This window comes from Salmo salar, chromosome 19 (assembly GCF_965601325.2).
Source record: "Salmo salar chromosome 19, fSalSal1, whole genome shotgun sequence".
In the NCBI taxonomy this organism is placed as follows: domain Eukaryota; kingdom Metazoa; phylum Chordata; class Actinopteri; order Salmoniformes; family Salmonidae; genus Salmo; species Salmo salar.
Window position 1 is genome coordinate 28,859,291 of NC_138309.1, and position 17,522 is coordinate 28,876,812.

Here is a 17,522-nt window from a genome sequence, read left to right on the forward strand (position 1 = left end):
TGTAGTGCAGCCTAGCTGTATTTACACCATGCCAGCAGCTACCTTAGAAATATAACTTTGCTCTGTGCTTCTCCGAGCGTGCACTTCGTAGCCTATAGGGTGTGGATCATTTGATTGAGACCACACTAAATAGCCTATAGGCGCACTTGATATTGCGCGCCAAGTGGAGAATCAGAAATGAGGGGTGGCATCGGTCACACATCGATACACATCGATATATAGTGTCATGACGTTGGCCTGTGGGTAAGGTTTATCACCCCCCCATAAATACCTTTCTCCCTTCCCCTCTCTTTCTGACCCTACTGAAGGACTGCTGTCCTGAAGGACTGCTGTCCTGTTAAATATAGAGAGTCTGGGAACATCAAACAAATGGGGAAAGGAACCATATTTTGGTAATAAAACCAGTTGGAAATATGCTTTGGAACATAATGAGTATGGATGTCAGTTCGGTTGTCATCTGAGACATTATGACTGATGACAGGATGACATAAACTGTACCTGGGAAAGTATACACCCTCTAGTTATCAGAGTCACATGGAATTGTTATGCAATTGAAATGTTTGATATTGAAATTGTTTGTTAGGAGATTAAATGTAATTTTAGCTTCCAAATGAGAGAATTGGGTTTTCATAAGGAAAGTGCCCTGCTTGATCAGTGGCCCACCCCTGTGAAGAGACAGGGGTTATAAACGATGAAACTCATCCTTCCCCCTCTCCACTATATAAGCCTTTGACGAAAAGATAACCACATGTTCCAGTACGTGAGGTCTGCAGCCTCTACGTTAGAAGGACACACAGGTCAAGTACAGCACTAAGCCAACCTCGGCGTGAGCTTTGATGGCGAATGGTATGAACTTTGAGCTTATTCACTACAGAAGTGATACTTCCTAGCCGTTGAGTTAGCAGCGGCCGCTGTAGACGGGGGCTAGGAAAGGACGGACGACGGATCCAGTCTAACAGACAGACGAAGATACCACCACGTATCCAATTTACCACCAGAGACATTCTTCCGAGGACAGGAAGATCTCTGTTGGCCAACCCGGCCAGCATCTACGACCAATCTAATGAAGCGCAGCTCAGAGTAAATATTTATTGCATTTTCCTTTTCCAAATGGGCGGTAATTTAGAATGCATAAGATAATGTATTTACGATAGCATAGCTGCTGTTTCTTTGTTCCTAAGTCTTCCCGCTCTTTCATTCAAGCCCAACCCCCTTTCCTTTGTGTAACCAGCCATCATGTATGACATCATTTGTATTCGGTGTATTTGTAATTCTGTGTGATTAGTTTAGGTATTTAGTAAATAAATAATTAAACCCAATTTTGTATTGCTGATTCAACTTGTTAGCCAGGGTTCGTGAAGATAGCAAAGAATTTACAACTTTCATTATGAGACTGAAAATAAGATAAGGGTTAATATTGACTGCTATCGATGTAAAATATTACTAAGTATTTTAAGAGTTTATTCGGAAGATAACGGCTCTATAAACGTTCTTCCGTGGTGCCCCGACTTTCTATTTAATTACATTTACATGATTAGCTTAATCAGGTAATATTAATTACAGAGAAAGGATTTTATAGGTTAGCATGTCATATCACTTAATCCGGCATAACCAAAGACACGACAATAGCCTAATAAGCAACTAATTCTAAAACACTGAGAAATATTGAAATTTCATCAATTACATGACCCTCCCCTGGACAAGATTAAAAAAAATACTAAACCCTCCCCTTGACTGAAATTGAAAAAGCATAACCCTCCCCCATTTTCCTCCAGTTAACAATTCTGTAAATGTCGATCCATCCCTAACTAACAAGATATTGGCAACTTCCCTCATCTCAAGATATTGGCTTCCAATGCTTTAGCCCAAGATGTGTTGGAGGCTGATAGAAAAACAGCGTGTTAGCACTGCTACGCTAGCAACCACAGTAGAGGAAGGTCTGGCAGAGAGACACACTCCACAGGTGGGACAGTGAGAGAGGGTAGGCAGGCTAAGGTCAAGGCAGACCTGCAGGTTCAGTTTGGAGAGTAATAACTGTGCTGAGTACTGCAGTCAACTATCTAGTAGTACTGACACAAATCAGTATGAATTAAGCTATTTCCTGATACTGTCATATACTGAAGTATATTAAACATTCATTTAGAAATGCATCGCTCTCAGATAATCTTTTAATAAAGGCACTGTAAAAGCATCATACTAAAGCATTGTTCTGCAACTGAATATGAGAAGGAAATCAAATGAAGCAACGAAAAATTTAAGAGCCGAGTCAATTCCCAGAGGGATTTCTTTCCCTCGCTCTCTATCTCCAACTAAACAGACATGGATAATGTAATATGCAAACCTCCCCTGGGATTATTTTGAGCAATCAGACAGACAGCACAGACCAGGGTTGTATCCAGCACGAGGGCCAAAATAGGGAGGGGCCTACATGAATTCCTCCAAAAAGAAACGCTTGTTTTCCATTACAAAATGTTTTGCAAAGATGTGCATTCACAAATATGACCCTGGCTGGACAGACATCAAAAAGCAGCACTTCATCAAACAACTCCCCAAGCAGCGAAAGAGGCTAAGCTACGCTAACAACACAGCGAGTGCACAATCTCTTGTAATCACAGAAACAGAACATATACACTATAGTGCATGCTCCTGGTAACTCTGACACTTATGGCGCAATATGTGATAATAAACCACCGAGGCATACTTAAAACTTGAACACTTCCTTGATTTATTTTACCATACACACACAGTCAGTTCAGAGAAGGAAACATAACAGGTAGGAGGCTGAATAGTTGTAATAGTTTGACCTGGGTTTTATGGTCTTGGCCTTCACTATACTGTGTTCCAGGAAGATATAACGGAACAGTATAGAACTAGAAAGTGTCATTTTAATTAAGGGAAATTGTGTACCTGCTTCAAATCAAAGCAAATCAAACTTGATTTAAATTGCATTTAACGTCGCCAACACATACATTAAAACAATAATCCCCCCCCCCCAAAAAAAAAAAATGAATGGTAGTGGAAGAGGTTTATACGTTTAAATAAACTAAGGAGTGTGGCAATAAGAGATAATCTAACATCCAATGAGTGGTATTATATTTATACTGAGACTTGTCCGCGTGTCTGTTTGTTGACATGCTGCTGCTATCGAGGCACAAGATGAGACCTTGATGCAGACATAGGAGGCAGATGGTTGGAGTCTTACAATGTTTAATAATCCAAAGGGGTATGCAAGAGAATGGTCGTGGACAAGCAAAAAGGTCAAAACCAGATCAGAGTCTAGGAGGTATGGAGTGGCAGACAGGCTCGTGGTCAAGGCAGGCAGAATGGTCAGGCAGGGGGTACAGAGTCCAGAAACAGGCAAGGGTCAAAACCGGGAGGACTAGAAAAAGGAGAATAGCAAAAGGAGTATGGGGAAAAACACGCTGGCTGGTTGACTTGACTAAACACACAAGACGAACTGGCACAGAGAAACAGGAAACACAGGGATAAATACACTGGGGAAAATAAGCGACACCTGGAGGGGGTGGAGACAATCACAGGAACAGGTGAAACAAATCAGGGCGTGACAGCTGCTTAGTACTGACGAGCTGCTCCAGTCTTTGATAAGGTAATGTGGAATTTAACATGGTGTGATAATCATCACCACCACATTCACCTAATTATTATAGTTTCAGCAATATCACCATCAAAACAACACCACCACAACAAACCAATGGCTGCTAAGCCTTTCCAACAAAGTACTTACTGGTTCAGTGCTTTGCTACTCGTATCAACGAATGAGAAATTTTTCACACAATCAATATGTCGATATCAATAAAACATCACAATAGGGTGCAGAGTGTTCAATTTGTCTATTGGGGGGCAAGGAGACCCCCAGCTCCACTTCTAGCTGACAATTAACCGGTCAGTCTATGTTGTTGTTTGTTGTTTGAATTGTTTATGTGTTCGCTATGCGGGGGAAATGGTAAGACAAGCGGAACTACGTGGCTAACAACTATTGTAACAGGGATTATTATCGTAGCAACACACTTTTGGAGTGAAGGCAATCCCAAGCTGTGTTAGCTAGGTTTTTTATGTCTTTGGGTGTAGTTCGTAACGGTTGAAGCGTGTATGTTAGGATGGTAACGTTATAATAATTAAAGAAGACGTGTGAATTCATGCCAGGAATAAGAAGTGTGAAGGTTTTGGTTTTCCTCCCTTCTATAATAAGCAGTCAATGAGGTATTTGTCCTTTATTCATGTATTTAATCTGATACTGTTATATCTCCGGCTAAACTGTTTTTATGTATGTAAGCACTTCAGAGTTATACCAAGCTAATAAGTCACTCGTAAGACAAGACGGTTGTAAGAGTGTGCTTAACTGTATTTTCATTTACTTTATAGTCCTCATGGAAGGTGATAATTCTGACTAAAACTACAGAATAAAACCGCCAGTTAAAATCAAGGAACGGTTGTGCTCATGATTACTGGAGGGAGCTACACCGCTAAAACCATTGACAACTGCGTGCCGTTTTCAAGGGATTGTTAAATAAATGTTAACTATTTGTTTTTAATATCATCACCTCTTGAAGACTATAGTCAGAACTACAAATGTCTGATTATTCCATGCAAAACAATTGTACACATTGAGCTCTATCATCTGAGTTATACAGCAAGTACCTGCATTTTCATGATCATCAATTGATCATGCAATTTTCAGATACGTAGGGCAGCCTCACGATATTGCTCAATATTGGCCACCATTAATTGGATTTGAGGGATATAAAAAAAGAAGTGAAATATACCTGACAAGTATGGGTGGTTTAGGTTAAATTCCCATCCTTTGTCCACTCTGCCTGTCAAGCAGCAGAAAGGCGCATTTGCCGATGTACTGTGAGCTGATCATTTTTACTTCGCAAGCTACCGGTAGAAACCTTGTACAGTTGACGAAACATAGTGGTAAGGATCTAATGTACTTTTTTCTCCAACCAACATAGGCCTACCTAAAGAAGTTAGCTAACATTATCCCCTTTTCAACATAGTTTTTAAGTGTTTAATCACAATTGCTGCAGTGCTGACAGACATGATAGGTTACATTGATTGAGGGACCACGTCAAATTGGCTAGCTAACGTCAGCTAATAACAGATCACGTCAATATAGCTAGTTAACAAGCTAACTTTGAGGGGATAGATGGCTATATCCAAATATTGTTTGATTTGCTTTCCGTCTATAGTGGTGATGACCGTAGAACGACTGGCAACTTTACCAGGACGAGGACTTGCCGATGTCAAGCTCTTTCCAAAAGCCTAATCTCTGATGAAGAAAGCTAAATGACACATGTTGTTTGCTTAGCTAGCCAGCCACACACCAAATGGAAAGCCTACCCTCACATATCTGAAAACACATGATCAATTGATATTTACTGATGATGAAAAGTATGCAGTTACTTGCTGTATAACTCTGATGCTAGAACTAAATGTGAAATGATTGGAAATGTGTAGTTCTGACTATGCTCTTCAAGAGGTGATGATACTAAAACCAAATAGTTATAACATTTATTAAACAATCCCTTGAATACGGCACATAGTTGTCAATGGTTTTGGCGGAGCTGGGGGTCTCCTTGCTCCCCAGCAGTCAAATCGAATTTTCCGCACCGTTTTGTGAGGTTTTATTGATAAGGACCTATAGAAAACCTGGATTACGAGGTTAATTCAAATTGTTTTAATGTTAGCTCGTTCCAACGCATTGTAGCACGCCTGAATGTCATTGGGTTTACCTGAGGACACCTTTTATGCACACGCACACACGCGCACACACATTATCTGCTCGTTTGATCGGTTGCGGTGATCCAAGGCTCCAAGGAGAATGTCTCTGTCATCTCTAAAAGATTCTGACAAACAGATTTACTGCAGTGCTGGGAGATTCCAAGCATTTCAGCAAAGTAAAAGAAACAAGTGATAAAAATATTTCCACCTATGATGATGAATGCTCACTCTATTCCTCCCCTCCTTTACTAAAGACACCATCCTTTCTTCCCTTCCTCCTTCTGGTCATATCTCGGCCGAGATGAGACAGTCCCCTTTCCCACTGGGCACAGATGTCAGTTCAACGTCTAGTTTGGATTTACATTTGGTTGAGTTGACACCTAAACTGAATTTAATGTGGAATCAACAAAAAATGTCACCATGTCATTAGATTTCCCTTACATGGATGACTCTTTGCAAATCCAACCAGTTGATTCAACATCATCACATTTTTTGGGTTGAAATTACATGGAAACAACATTGATTCAACCAGTTTTTGCCAAGTGAGTATTGTTAGCCAGACCAACGCTGGGCCAGAAGGAAGGAAGGTGTCAGCAGCCTCTTATTAATCTGGGGATGTGAATATAAAAGACTTTAGCCTTCCTCTTTAAGACAGAGAGGCATATTGGAAGGGGGAGGTGGGGCGAAGGGGGAGTGAGACTGTATGGTGGTGGGGGTGACATGACAGAGGAAATGACGGGGTATTTGTGCTAAAAGCCGACGCTGTCCCAGACACACAACGCAACAACAAATGAGCCCAGGGAGAGGGATAAAAACAGGGAGGGAGTGTGCATGCATGCGTGCGTGCGTGCGTGCGTGTGTGTGTGTGTGTGTGCACGGATGTGTATGTGTGCGTGTGGGTGGGTGCATTTGTGTGTGTGTGTGTGCGTGTGGCTTGATCAACCTGTCGTCTGTTATCACACGAAGCGACGCTGGGGCTGTAGACCTGAGATGATTAGAAGGCACGGGGCGATTTAATAATCTGTCTGGACCAGATGCGCCACCGCCACCGTTTTCGACTAAACACCTGAGCTCTAGGCTGCAGTGCTGAGCTGGGCTAGTAGGAACAATAACAAGGGATCCAGGTCCTTGCCTTTCATTTAGTTTCATGGGGACGGAGTGACACAGACCAAGAGCCAGCAATTAATCTCCATCTTTTGTGACTATGACTGTCGAGAAGGTCAAAGAGGTCTAAATTAATCTGTTGTTCTGGGCTTCATCCCAAATGCACCTAATTCCCTATATAGTGTACTAGTTTTGGCCAGGCCCCATTGAGCTCTGGTCAAAAGTAGTGCACTTTGTAGGGTATCGGGTGCTGTTTTGGGACTTTACCTGATCTCTTTCTGAGGTGCTTTAATGTGACTCACCCTCAGTCCACACACAGAAGTTTATGATGAATATCTACTTGGAGATTTGCTGGGCGTTAATTAGAAATTAAGTATTAATCTGCCAAAAGCTCCCCATGTCCAGTTTTTTATCATCATCTAATCACTCTGTTCCAGGGAGGTCTATTTTCTCTCCTTGGGGAGTTGCCAGGGAATATGTTTAGGAATAGTTTTAGATTGAAGGGGATTGAGGAACTAAGGCAGTTTAACCTGTGTTCATATTCTAATAGAGACCTAACAGAGAACATCTGACATTCTTCCTTCCTGTCTCAGATTATCTGGGGTGTTCACTCTGTGGGCCCAAGTGTTTCCCCTAAATAGTTTTTCCTTGGCAGAACACCAGGCCCCATGAAATAACATTCAGTGCTACAAACACTAAACGTTCAATTCAAATCAATAGTAATCCATTTTCGGTCTATTCTCTTTGTTGGTGTTCATGTTTGTGTTGTGTGGGAAAAATCTATAAAAACACAAAACAATTTAACCACTTTTTTTGACAGGGGGAAACAGAGGTATGCAGGGAGGCCGGCCCTCCTTGCATCTTAGCCTGATTAAAGGTTGGGGAAACACTGTTTATGTACTACTGTACCTCTATCTGGGAGCTGTTGTCAGTGTCCTGGCTGTCCTCTGCTGAGAGCAGGCCTGGGAAACCCCCATCAGGTTGGTCTTGACCCTGATCCTGACCCTGCTCTTGGTCCTGCTGATCCAGGTCCTGGCTGGCCCTGTTGCTGTCCATGTTACGTGGCTGTTCTTGGGTCAGCCACCTCCTCCACCGGTGACTGTACAGCTTCACATCAACCCCCATGTCCTCCTTAGCCAGAGGCTGCCCTTGCACGTAGGAGTAGGAGTCCCCTGGGGTGCACAGAGAAAGAGAATGAGGGGAGATGAGTACAAGAGGAACAGGCTTGTTGCGGTGACATATTGTAGGTATATTTATTTGTTTATTTGGATCCCCATTAGCTTTTGCAGAAGCAGCAAATAATATAAAGAATAAATATATGTACAAAATTACTATATATTAAAATTATTCACATTTATTTAAAAGCCACGAGCCATTTGGTATCATATCCAATATTTTTCGTTGCTCTGAAATGGAAAAGGTGATTACAATACAACTCCTGTAATATCACAATCATTCTGCTTTCTCCTCAATATCATTTGTAAACCAAGATATTCTCAACATTTGAACTTTTTTTTAAGTAGTCAGACTGGAATGAGAAACTATATTGTACACCAGTGGATTGTAGCAGCATAATTACATAGAACAATCATATTGTTAAGGTCAATAAGTCCAGTGGTGGAGCCAAAACTCTGGTCTGGTCATTAATTGTCTGCCACTCTCATAATTCACTATCTCAATGGACTATTCCTTGTTGCTTTATGGAGAAATTATACTACTTTGGATGAAACAGGTGCATATTAGCAGTGAAGCCGTTTTAGACTGTAACGCCCTGGCCATAGAGAGGTTTTTTTTTGTTCTCTATTTTGGTTAGGCCAGGGTGTTACATGGGTGGGCGTTCTATGTTTATTTTTCTATGTTGGTTTGTTTCTTTGGTTGGCCGTGTGTGGCTCCCAATCAGGAACAGCTGTAGTTCGTTGTTGCTGATTGGGAGTCATACATAGGCAGCCTGTTTTTCCTTTGGGGTTTGTGGGTGATTGTTTTCTGTGTAGAGTTAATCCTGAGAGGACTGTTTGGCTGTCGTTTCTTTTCGTGTTTCGTTCTTTCATTTATTAAAATTCCTGATGATGAACACATCCTCCGCTGCACCTTGGTCTCTTTCTGACGACGGCCGTTACAGAATCACCCACCAAAAAACGGACCAAGCAGCGGAGGAAGGAGAAGCACCAGGAGAGGAGCTATCGGGAGTCGTGGACATGAGAGGAATTACTGGACGGTAAAGGACCATGGGCTCAAGCTGGGGAGTATCGCCGCCTGCAGTGGGAGATCGAGGCAGCGATAGCTGAGAGGCGCTGGAATGAGGCAAGGGAGCGCAACAGGCACGAGAGGCAGCCCCCCCCCAAAAAAAATGGGGGGGGGGTGGGGCACACAGGGAGTGTGGCAGAGTCAGGTTGGAGACCTGAGCCAACTCCCTGTGCCTACAGGAGGCAGCGCAGTACTGGTCAGGCACCGTGTTATGCGGTAAAGCGCACGGTGTCCCCAGTACGCGTTGATAGCCCGGAGCGCTACATGCCAGCCCCCCGCAAGTGCCATGCGAGAGTGGGAATCAAGCCAGGTCGGAGTATTCCAGCTCAGCGCATCTGGTCTCCGGTGCGCTGTCTCGGTCCAGGGTATCCTGCACCGGCGCTGCGCACTGTTTCTCCAGGGCGCTGGGAAGGCTCAGTTCGGCCTATGCCTGCGCTCCGCCCGTGCCGGGCAAAAGTGGGCATTCAGCCTGGAGTTTGGGTGGCAAGCCTATGCACCAGAACTCCAGTGTTCCCCCACAGCCCGGTTTATCCTGTGCCTCCTCCTCGGACCAGGCCTCCAGTGGGTCTCTCCAGTCTGGTCTATCCTGTGCCTCCTCCCAGGACCAGGCCTCCAGGGGGTCTCTCCAGCCTGGTTTATCCTGTGCCACCTCCCAGGACCAGGCCTCCAGGGGGTCTCTCCAGCCTGGTGAGTCCTGTGCCTGCGCCCAGAGCCAGGCCTCCTGCATGTCTCCCCAGCCTGGTGAATCCTGGGCCAGAGCCGCCAGAGCCGCCCGCCAGTCCGGAGCCGCCAGAGCCGCCCGCCAGTCCGGAGCCACCAAAGCCGCCCGCCAGTCCGGAGCCGCCAGAGCCGCCCGCCAGTCCGGAGCCGCCAGAGCCGCCCGCCATCCGGGCGCAGCCAGGGTCGCCTGCCAGTCCTCCGGCGCAGCTAGGGGCGCCACCTAAGTGGGCTAAGCCAAGGGTGGAGCGGGGTCCACGTCCCGCACCAGAGCCGCCGCCGTAGGAGGGCCCACCCAGACCCTCCCCTTCAGAGTCAGGTTTTGCGGCCGGAGTCCGCTCCTTTGTAACGCCCTGGCCATAGAGAGTTTTTTTTTCTTCTCTATTTTGGTTAGGCCAGTGTGTTACATGGGTGGGCGTTCTATGTTTATTTTTTTATGTTGGTTTGTTTCTTTGGTTGGCCGTGTGTGGCTCCCAATCAGGAACAGCTGTAGTTCGTTGTTGCTGATTGATAGTCATACATAGGCAGCCTGTTTTTCCTTTGGGGTTTATGGGTGATTGTTTTCTGTGTAGAGTTAATCCTGACAGGACTGTTTGGCTGTCGTTTCTTTTCGTGTTTCGTTTGTAGTGTTCTTTCATTTATTCAAATTCCTAATGATGAACACATCCTCCGCTGCACCTTGGTCTCTTTCTGACGACGGCCGTTACATAGACACACCAGAGGCCCATAGTCACACCTAGTACCTGGAGTTGTTCCTGAACATGTGACCTGACCAGGACCACGACAAACTCTGGTCAGGAAAAAGTCTGGGCCCGAGTTATAGCTGGTTAGGTCATGTGTTGAGAAAAATCTCAGGGCCAATTGTCATACCTACATACATACTCACACAGGAAGCGGCACAGGTCCTAATCCAGGCACTTGTCATCTCCCGTCTGGATTACTGCAACTCGCTGTTGGCTGGGCTCCCTGCCTGTGCCATTAAACCCCTACAACTCATCCAGAACGCCGCAGCCCGTCTGGTGTTCAACCTTCCCAAGTTCTCTCACGTCACCCCGCTCCTCCGCTCTCTCCACTGGCTTCCAGTTGAAGCTCGCATCCGCTACAAGACCATGGTGATTGCCTACGGAGCTGTGAAGGGAACGGCACCTCCATACCTTCAGGCTCTGATCAGGCCCTACACCCAAACAAGGGCACTGCGTTCATCCACCTCTGGCCTGCTGGCCCCCCTACCTCTGAGGAAGCACAGTTCCCGCTCAGCCCAGTCAAAACTGTTCGCTGCTCTGGCACCCCAATGGTGGAACAAGCTCCCTCACGACGCCAGGACAGCGGAGTCAATCACCACCTTCCGGAGACACCTGAAACCCCACCTCTTTAAGGAATACCTAGGATAGGATAAAGTAATCCTTCTAAACCCCCCCCCCCTTAAAAGATTTAGATGCACTATTGTAAAGTGGTTGTTCCACTGGATATCATAAGGTGAATGCACCAATTTGTAAGTCGCTCTGGATAAGAGCGTCTGCTAAATGACTTAAATGTAAATGTAAATACCTTATCATCCCTAATGCACTGAGGTGGTATACTGCAGACATAAGTTGTGGTAGACATAAGTTGTGGTGTTTTTAGACACAGACACTTGAGTACAGTTCCAGACTGCTGTGCTGACTGACTGCTTTCTCTCTGCATATGGCAGTTGGTTCCAGCACGCGCACACACACACGACATACGGCAGATTATCACTTCAATGTGTTCTAGAGCCTAGCCCAGGTTTGTCCTTTTAATCACTTTCCCAACTAAAATGTAAGTTCCCAGTCCTGACGTTGGTTCTAAGCCTGCCTGACCGTTAAGGTCATTCCAGCTATGCTAATGAGTTTAGCTGTATAAACACACAACAAACCGCAGTTTTTGTCTCTCTCTCTGTCTCTCTCTCTCTCTCTCACTCTCACTCTCACTCTCTCTCTCTCTCTCATGACAGAGGTGCTTGGGTTTCTCTCTCTCTCTCTGCTCCTCTCTCTCTCTCTCTGTCTTCCTCTCTCTCCCCTCCTCCTCTCTCCCCTCCATCCTCTCTGGACTCTCTCTCTGGGCCCCAGATAGACCAGCAGTGTTCCCCAGGAGAGCAGTAGGGAGGTGGGACTCCAGGAGAGCAGGAGAAGGGAGGTGGGACCCCAGGAGAGCTGGAGTAGGGAGGTGGGACTCCAGGAGAGCAGGAGTAGGGAGGTGGGACCCCAGGAGAGCAGGAGTAGGGAGGTGGGACCTGAGGAGAGCAGGAGAGCAGGAGTAGGGAGGTGGGACCCCAGGAGAGGTGGAGTAGGGAGGTGGGACCCCAGGAGAGCAGGAGTAGGGAGGTGGGACCCCAGGAGAGCAGGAGTAGGGAGGTGGGACCCCAGGAGAGCAGGAGTAGGGAGGTGGGAGTGCTAGTGCTAATGCACACAAAGTGGATGCTGACAGATTCACTCTAATGAGCATCCACAGAGCAAACAGCCCAGAGACCAGTTGCTGCAAAGACAAGAACAGGGAGACTAACTAACTCTTTCTCACACGCGCACACACACTCACACAAACAGACACACACTTGCAGGAAGAACTGCAAGAATTCCAAAGTTAGTGCTAAGAACACCACACAGAGCATACGTCCAAATGTACTGTAATATACAGTACCAGTCAAAAGTTTGGACACACCTACTCATTCAAGGGTTTCTCTTTTTTTTTACTTTCTACATTGTCGAAATAAGTGAAGACATCAAAACTATGAAATAACACAAAATAACACATACGAAATCATGTAGTAACCAAAAAAAAGTGTTAAGAAGGAAGAAATTCCACAAATTAACTTTTAACCTGTTAAGGCTAGGGGGCAGTATTGACACGGCTGGATAAAAAACATACCCGATTTAATCTGGTTACCACTCCTACCCAGTAACTAGAATATGCATATACTTATTACATATGGATAGAAAACACCCTAAATTTTCTAAAACTGTTTGAATGGTGTCTGTGAGTATAACAGAACTCAAATGGCAGGTCAAAACCTGAGAGATTCCTTTACAGGAAGTGGCCTGTCTGACCATTTGTTGAACTTCTTTTCCATCTCTATCATTTACTAAGGATCTCTGCTCTAACGTGACACTTCCCACGTCGTCCATAGGCGCTCAGAGCCCGGGAAAAAACAGAATGTCGTCATTCCAGCCCCAGGCTGAAACACATTATCGCCTTTCTCAAGTGGCCGATCAAGAGACACTAGCTTATGCGCGTGACCCCGACTGCCCCCGCCTTTGGGATTTTTTCCTCTGTTTGCCGAAAAGGAGATTCCCTGTCGGAATATTATCGCTTTTCTACGAGAAAAGTGTCGTAAAAATTGATTTTAAACAGCGGTTGACATGCTTCGAAGTACGGTAATGGAATACTTAGAATTTTATTGTCACGAATTGCGCCATGCGCGTGACACTTCTTTACTATTTCGGATAGTGTCTGGAACGCACGAACAAAACGCCGCTATTCGGATATAACGATGGATTATTTTGGACCAAACCAACATTTGTTATTGAAGTAGCAGTTCTGGGTGTGCATTCTGACGAAGACAACAAAGGTAATGAAACTTTTATAATAGTAAATATGATTATGGTGAGTGCTAAACTTGCCGGGTGTCTAAATAGCGAGCCCGTGATGCCTGGGCTATGTACTTAGAATATTGCAAAATGTGCTTTCACCAAAAAGCTATTTTAAAATCGGACATATCGAGTGCATAGAAGAGGTCTGTATCTATAATTCTTAAAATAATTGTTATGCTTTTTGTGAACGTTTATCGTGAGTAATTTAGTAAAATGTTAGCGAATTCCCCGGAAGTTTGCGGGGGGTATGCTAGTTCTGAACGTCACATGCTAATGTAAAAAGCTGGTTTTTGATATAAATATGAACTTGATTGAACAAAACATGCATGTATTGTATAACATAATGTCCTAGGGTTGTCATCTGATGAAGATCATCAAAGGTGAGTGCTGCATTTAGCTGTCTTCTGGGTTTTGGTGACATTATATGCTGGCTTGAAAAATGGGTGTCTGATTATTTCTGGCTTGGTACTCTGCTGACATAATCTAATGTTTTGCTTTCGTTGTAAAGCCTTTTTGAAATCGGACAGTGTGGTTAGATTAACGAGAGTCTTGTCTTTAAATGGCTGTAAAATAGTCATATGTTTGAGAAATTGAAGTAATAGGATTTTTAACGTTTTGAAAATCGCGCCACAGGCTTGCAGTGGCTGTTACGTAGGCGGGACGAATTCGTCCCGCCTAGCCTAGAGAGGTTAACAAGGCACACCTGTTAATTGAAATGCATTCCAGGTGACTACCTCATGAAGCTGGTTGAGAGAATGCCAAGAGTGTGCAAAGCTGTCATCAAGGCAAAGGGTGGCTACTTTGAAGAATCTCAAATATGTATTTTCATTTATTTAACACTTTTTTGGTTACTACATGATTCCATATGTGTTATTTCATAGTTTTAATGTCTAAACTATTATTCTACAATGTATAAAATAGTAAAAATAAAGAAAATCCCTTGAATGAGTAGGTGCGTCCAACCATTTGACTGGTACTGTACATGTCCTGGTTAACCGTATATTGACCCCTGTAATCATAATCATGTCAAACCACAGGTCACACTATCAATAAAGTTAGACAAATCTTTCCAGAAGTGCTTTAAAGGAATTCGGATGCTGATCATGTTGCTAAAACACTCCTCTCATTATGGAGTCTAGTCAGCGATGTCTGTTTGGAGCACGTAGCATGCTACTATTTGCTATGCAGATCTCAATGATGTTGTTCTTAGGTGTCTAACACTGCTCCTGTAGCCAAGCGTTCACTCACCTCTTCCTCTCTTGCTCTCAGGCCCCCACTCTCCATCTGTCTCTCACTGTCGCCTCCAACCAACTCAAGTTCATTAGCTACGTCTACCTAGACAATGGATGCTCGCGAGATTGGCTGTCAAGCAGCACTGTATATTACGATCCAAAAGGAACACATACATTATTTCTTACCCACCAAAGGATCTTTGTTAGACACGTCAATGTATATGGTGGAAAGTTGGCAAAAGAGAATACTTCTGTTACATGATAAGGTTGGACCCAGGTGCAGAGAAGAGACCAGACAAGGAATCAGTGGTTAACCTGTTGGGGCTAGGGGGCAGTATTTTCACGGCTGGATAAAAAAACGTACCCGATTTAATCTGGTTACTAATCCTACCCAGTAACTAGAATATGCATATACTTATTATATATGGATAGAAAACACCCTAAAGTTTCTAAAACTGTTTGAATGGTGTCTGTGAGTATAACAGAACTCATTTGGCAGGCAAAACCCTGAGACATTTTCTGACCGGAAGTGGATACCTGATGTGTTAAATTACCTTTAAGCCTATGCCATTGAAACACACAGGGGTTGATTAATGTTTTGGCACTTCCTATTGCTTCCACTAGATGTCACCAGCCTTTACAAAGTGTTTTGAGTCTTTTACTGTGAGATCTGACCGAACAAGAGCCATGGAACGGTGATGGCCGATTAGACTCTGGCGCGCGAGTTCATGTTGGGTACCCTCGTTCCAATACGTTATAAAAGAGAATGCATTCGTCCACCGTGAATATTATTCATGTTCTGGTTAAAAAAGGCACTAATGATTTATGCTATACAACGTTTGACATGTTTGAACGAACGTAAATATATTTTTTCCCCTCGTTCATGACGAGAAGTCCGGCTGGCTTAGATCATGTGCTAACAACACGGAGCTTTTTGGATATAAATGATGAGCTTTTTTGAACAAAACTACATTCGTTATGGACCTGGGATTCCTGGAAGTGACATCTGATGAAGAGAATCAAAGGTAATGGATTATTTACATAGTATTTTCGATTTTAGATCTCTCCAACATGGCCGTTTGTCTGTATAGCAAAGCATATTTTTCTGGGCGCAGTGCTCAGATTATTGCAAAGTGTGATTTCCCAGTAAGGTTATTTTTAAATCTGGCAAGTTGATTGCGTTCAAGAGATGTAAATCTATAATTCTTTAAATGACAATATAATATTTTACCAATGTTTTCTAATTTTAATTATTTAATTTGTGGTGCTGACTTGACTGCCGGTTATTGGAGGGAAACGATTTCCTCAACATCAATGCCATAGTAAAACGCTGTTTTTGGATATAAATATGAACTTGATAGAACTAAAAATGCATGCATTGTCTAACATAATGTCCTAGGAGTGTCATCTGATGGAGATTGTAAAAGGTTAGTGCATCATTTTAGCTGGTTTTATGGTTTTGGTGACGCCTGTCTTTGAATTGACAAAACATTACACACAGCTATTGTCAATGTACTCTCCTAACATAATCTAACTTTATGCTTTCGCCGTAAAACCTTTTTGAAATCGGACAACGTGGTTAGATTAAGGAGATGTTTATCTTTCAAAGGGTGTAAGATAGTTGTATGTTTGAAAAATTTGAATTTTGACATTTATTTGGTTTCAAATTTGCCGCTCTTGAAATGCACCTGCTGTTGATAGGGTGCACCACGGGTGGCACGCTAGCGTCCTACATAGCCCCAAGAAGTTAAGGATAAACATAATGCTTTACTGAGATATGGTAGTTCACTTGAACACAGTTCACTTGAAAAAACAACAAACACTAAGTCTCGAAAACTCACTCAGGAAATGAACGCACACTGTAAACAATTCAAGCTTCTGCAAAGGACCAAAGAAAACACACCTATTTTAGCAGGGACACAACCAAGAAATAATAAGACACACCTGAGTCCAATAAAAGTCTCTAGGGTGGTCTCAGCCGCCCTTTGGTGCCAGGAGGAACCATGACAACTTCAGAATACACCATGGCTGGACAATAGATACCCTGAACAAATGTGTTGTATTTTTCACAGAATCTCTCTCTCTGAGTCACCATGAAGAAAAAACACCTGCGCTGTGGTCTGTTCATCACTCTCTCTGTAATGGCTCATTACTTCTCCCAACTGATTTAGGGTTTGAGAACTCTCATTGTCAAGGAAAGACTTGCTCTGTGTTAGTCATTTCAGAGGGGAGAGTACGGACCCCTGAGGAACACCACAAATACATTCGCAGCAGAACGAGGCTTCACCCTGGATGAGTGTGTTCCTTTAGCTTTTGTGTGAGAGGAAATCTTTCCCCTCCGTTCCTCTTTCACTTCCACTGAATACCCCGCATACCTTCGCTGTGACTCTCAAGAGCGGCTCTTCTCGCCCGATTCACGCCTGTCAACACGACTAACCCACAAATGCCAGTAGAACTGTCATTCGTTTTAACCTACGGCTTTCAAGGACATTTAGGAGATCATAAAATCACGGTGTAAAGGCGTTGTCTGCCCCCCTTCTTTTCATTCTGTTTGGATATTTGGGTCCTTCTGGTTGACCCCTTTCTCTGGGTGTATATCTGACTCAATGGCACTGACAGGACACTTCCGTACAAGGCTGGCTGATACTGGAGAGAGGAGTGCTGTGTGTGTGTGTGTGTGTGTGTATATATGTGTGTGAGTGTGTGATGGAATAGTGCATGTTGGAGGGAAGCCGTTTGGCATAAAGGCTCCATTGGTTTCCTAAGCTGTGTATAACTCTCTTTTTCAGGGGTGTCTTTTCCACCCTTCTCCCACTGAAAGCTGCTTCATCAATGTAGCAGGAGCCCCTGCCAAGCACCCTGGAGACACCACCCT

The 17,522-nt window shown here is 44.1% G+C and overlaps 1 protein-coding gene across 1 annotated transcript in view; it reads right to left on the minus strand.

Moving 5' to 3' along the window:
- Positions 1 to 17,522, minus strand: part of LOC106578707 (plexin domain-containing protein 2) — a 171,327-nt gene that overhangs the window by 99,971 nt on the left and 53,834 nt on the right. The window contains exon 2 of the mRNA XM_014157836.3: positions 7,759 to 8,021. Coding sequence (XP_014013311.3) covers positions 7,759 to 8,021 — 263 coding nt within the window. The remainder of the gene's footprint in view (positions 1 to 7,758; positions 8,022 to 17,522) is intronic.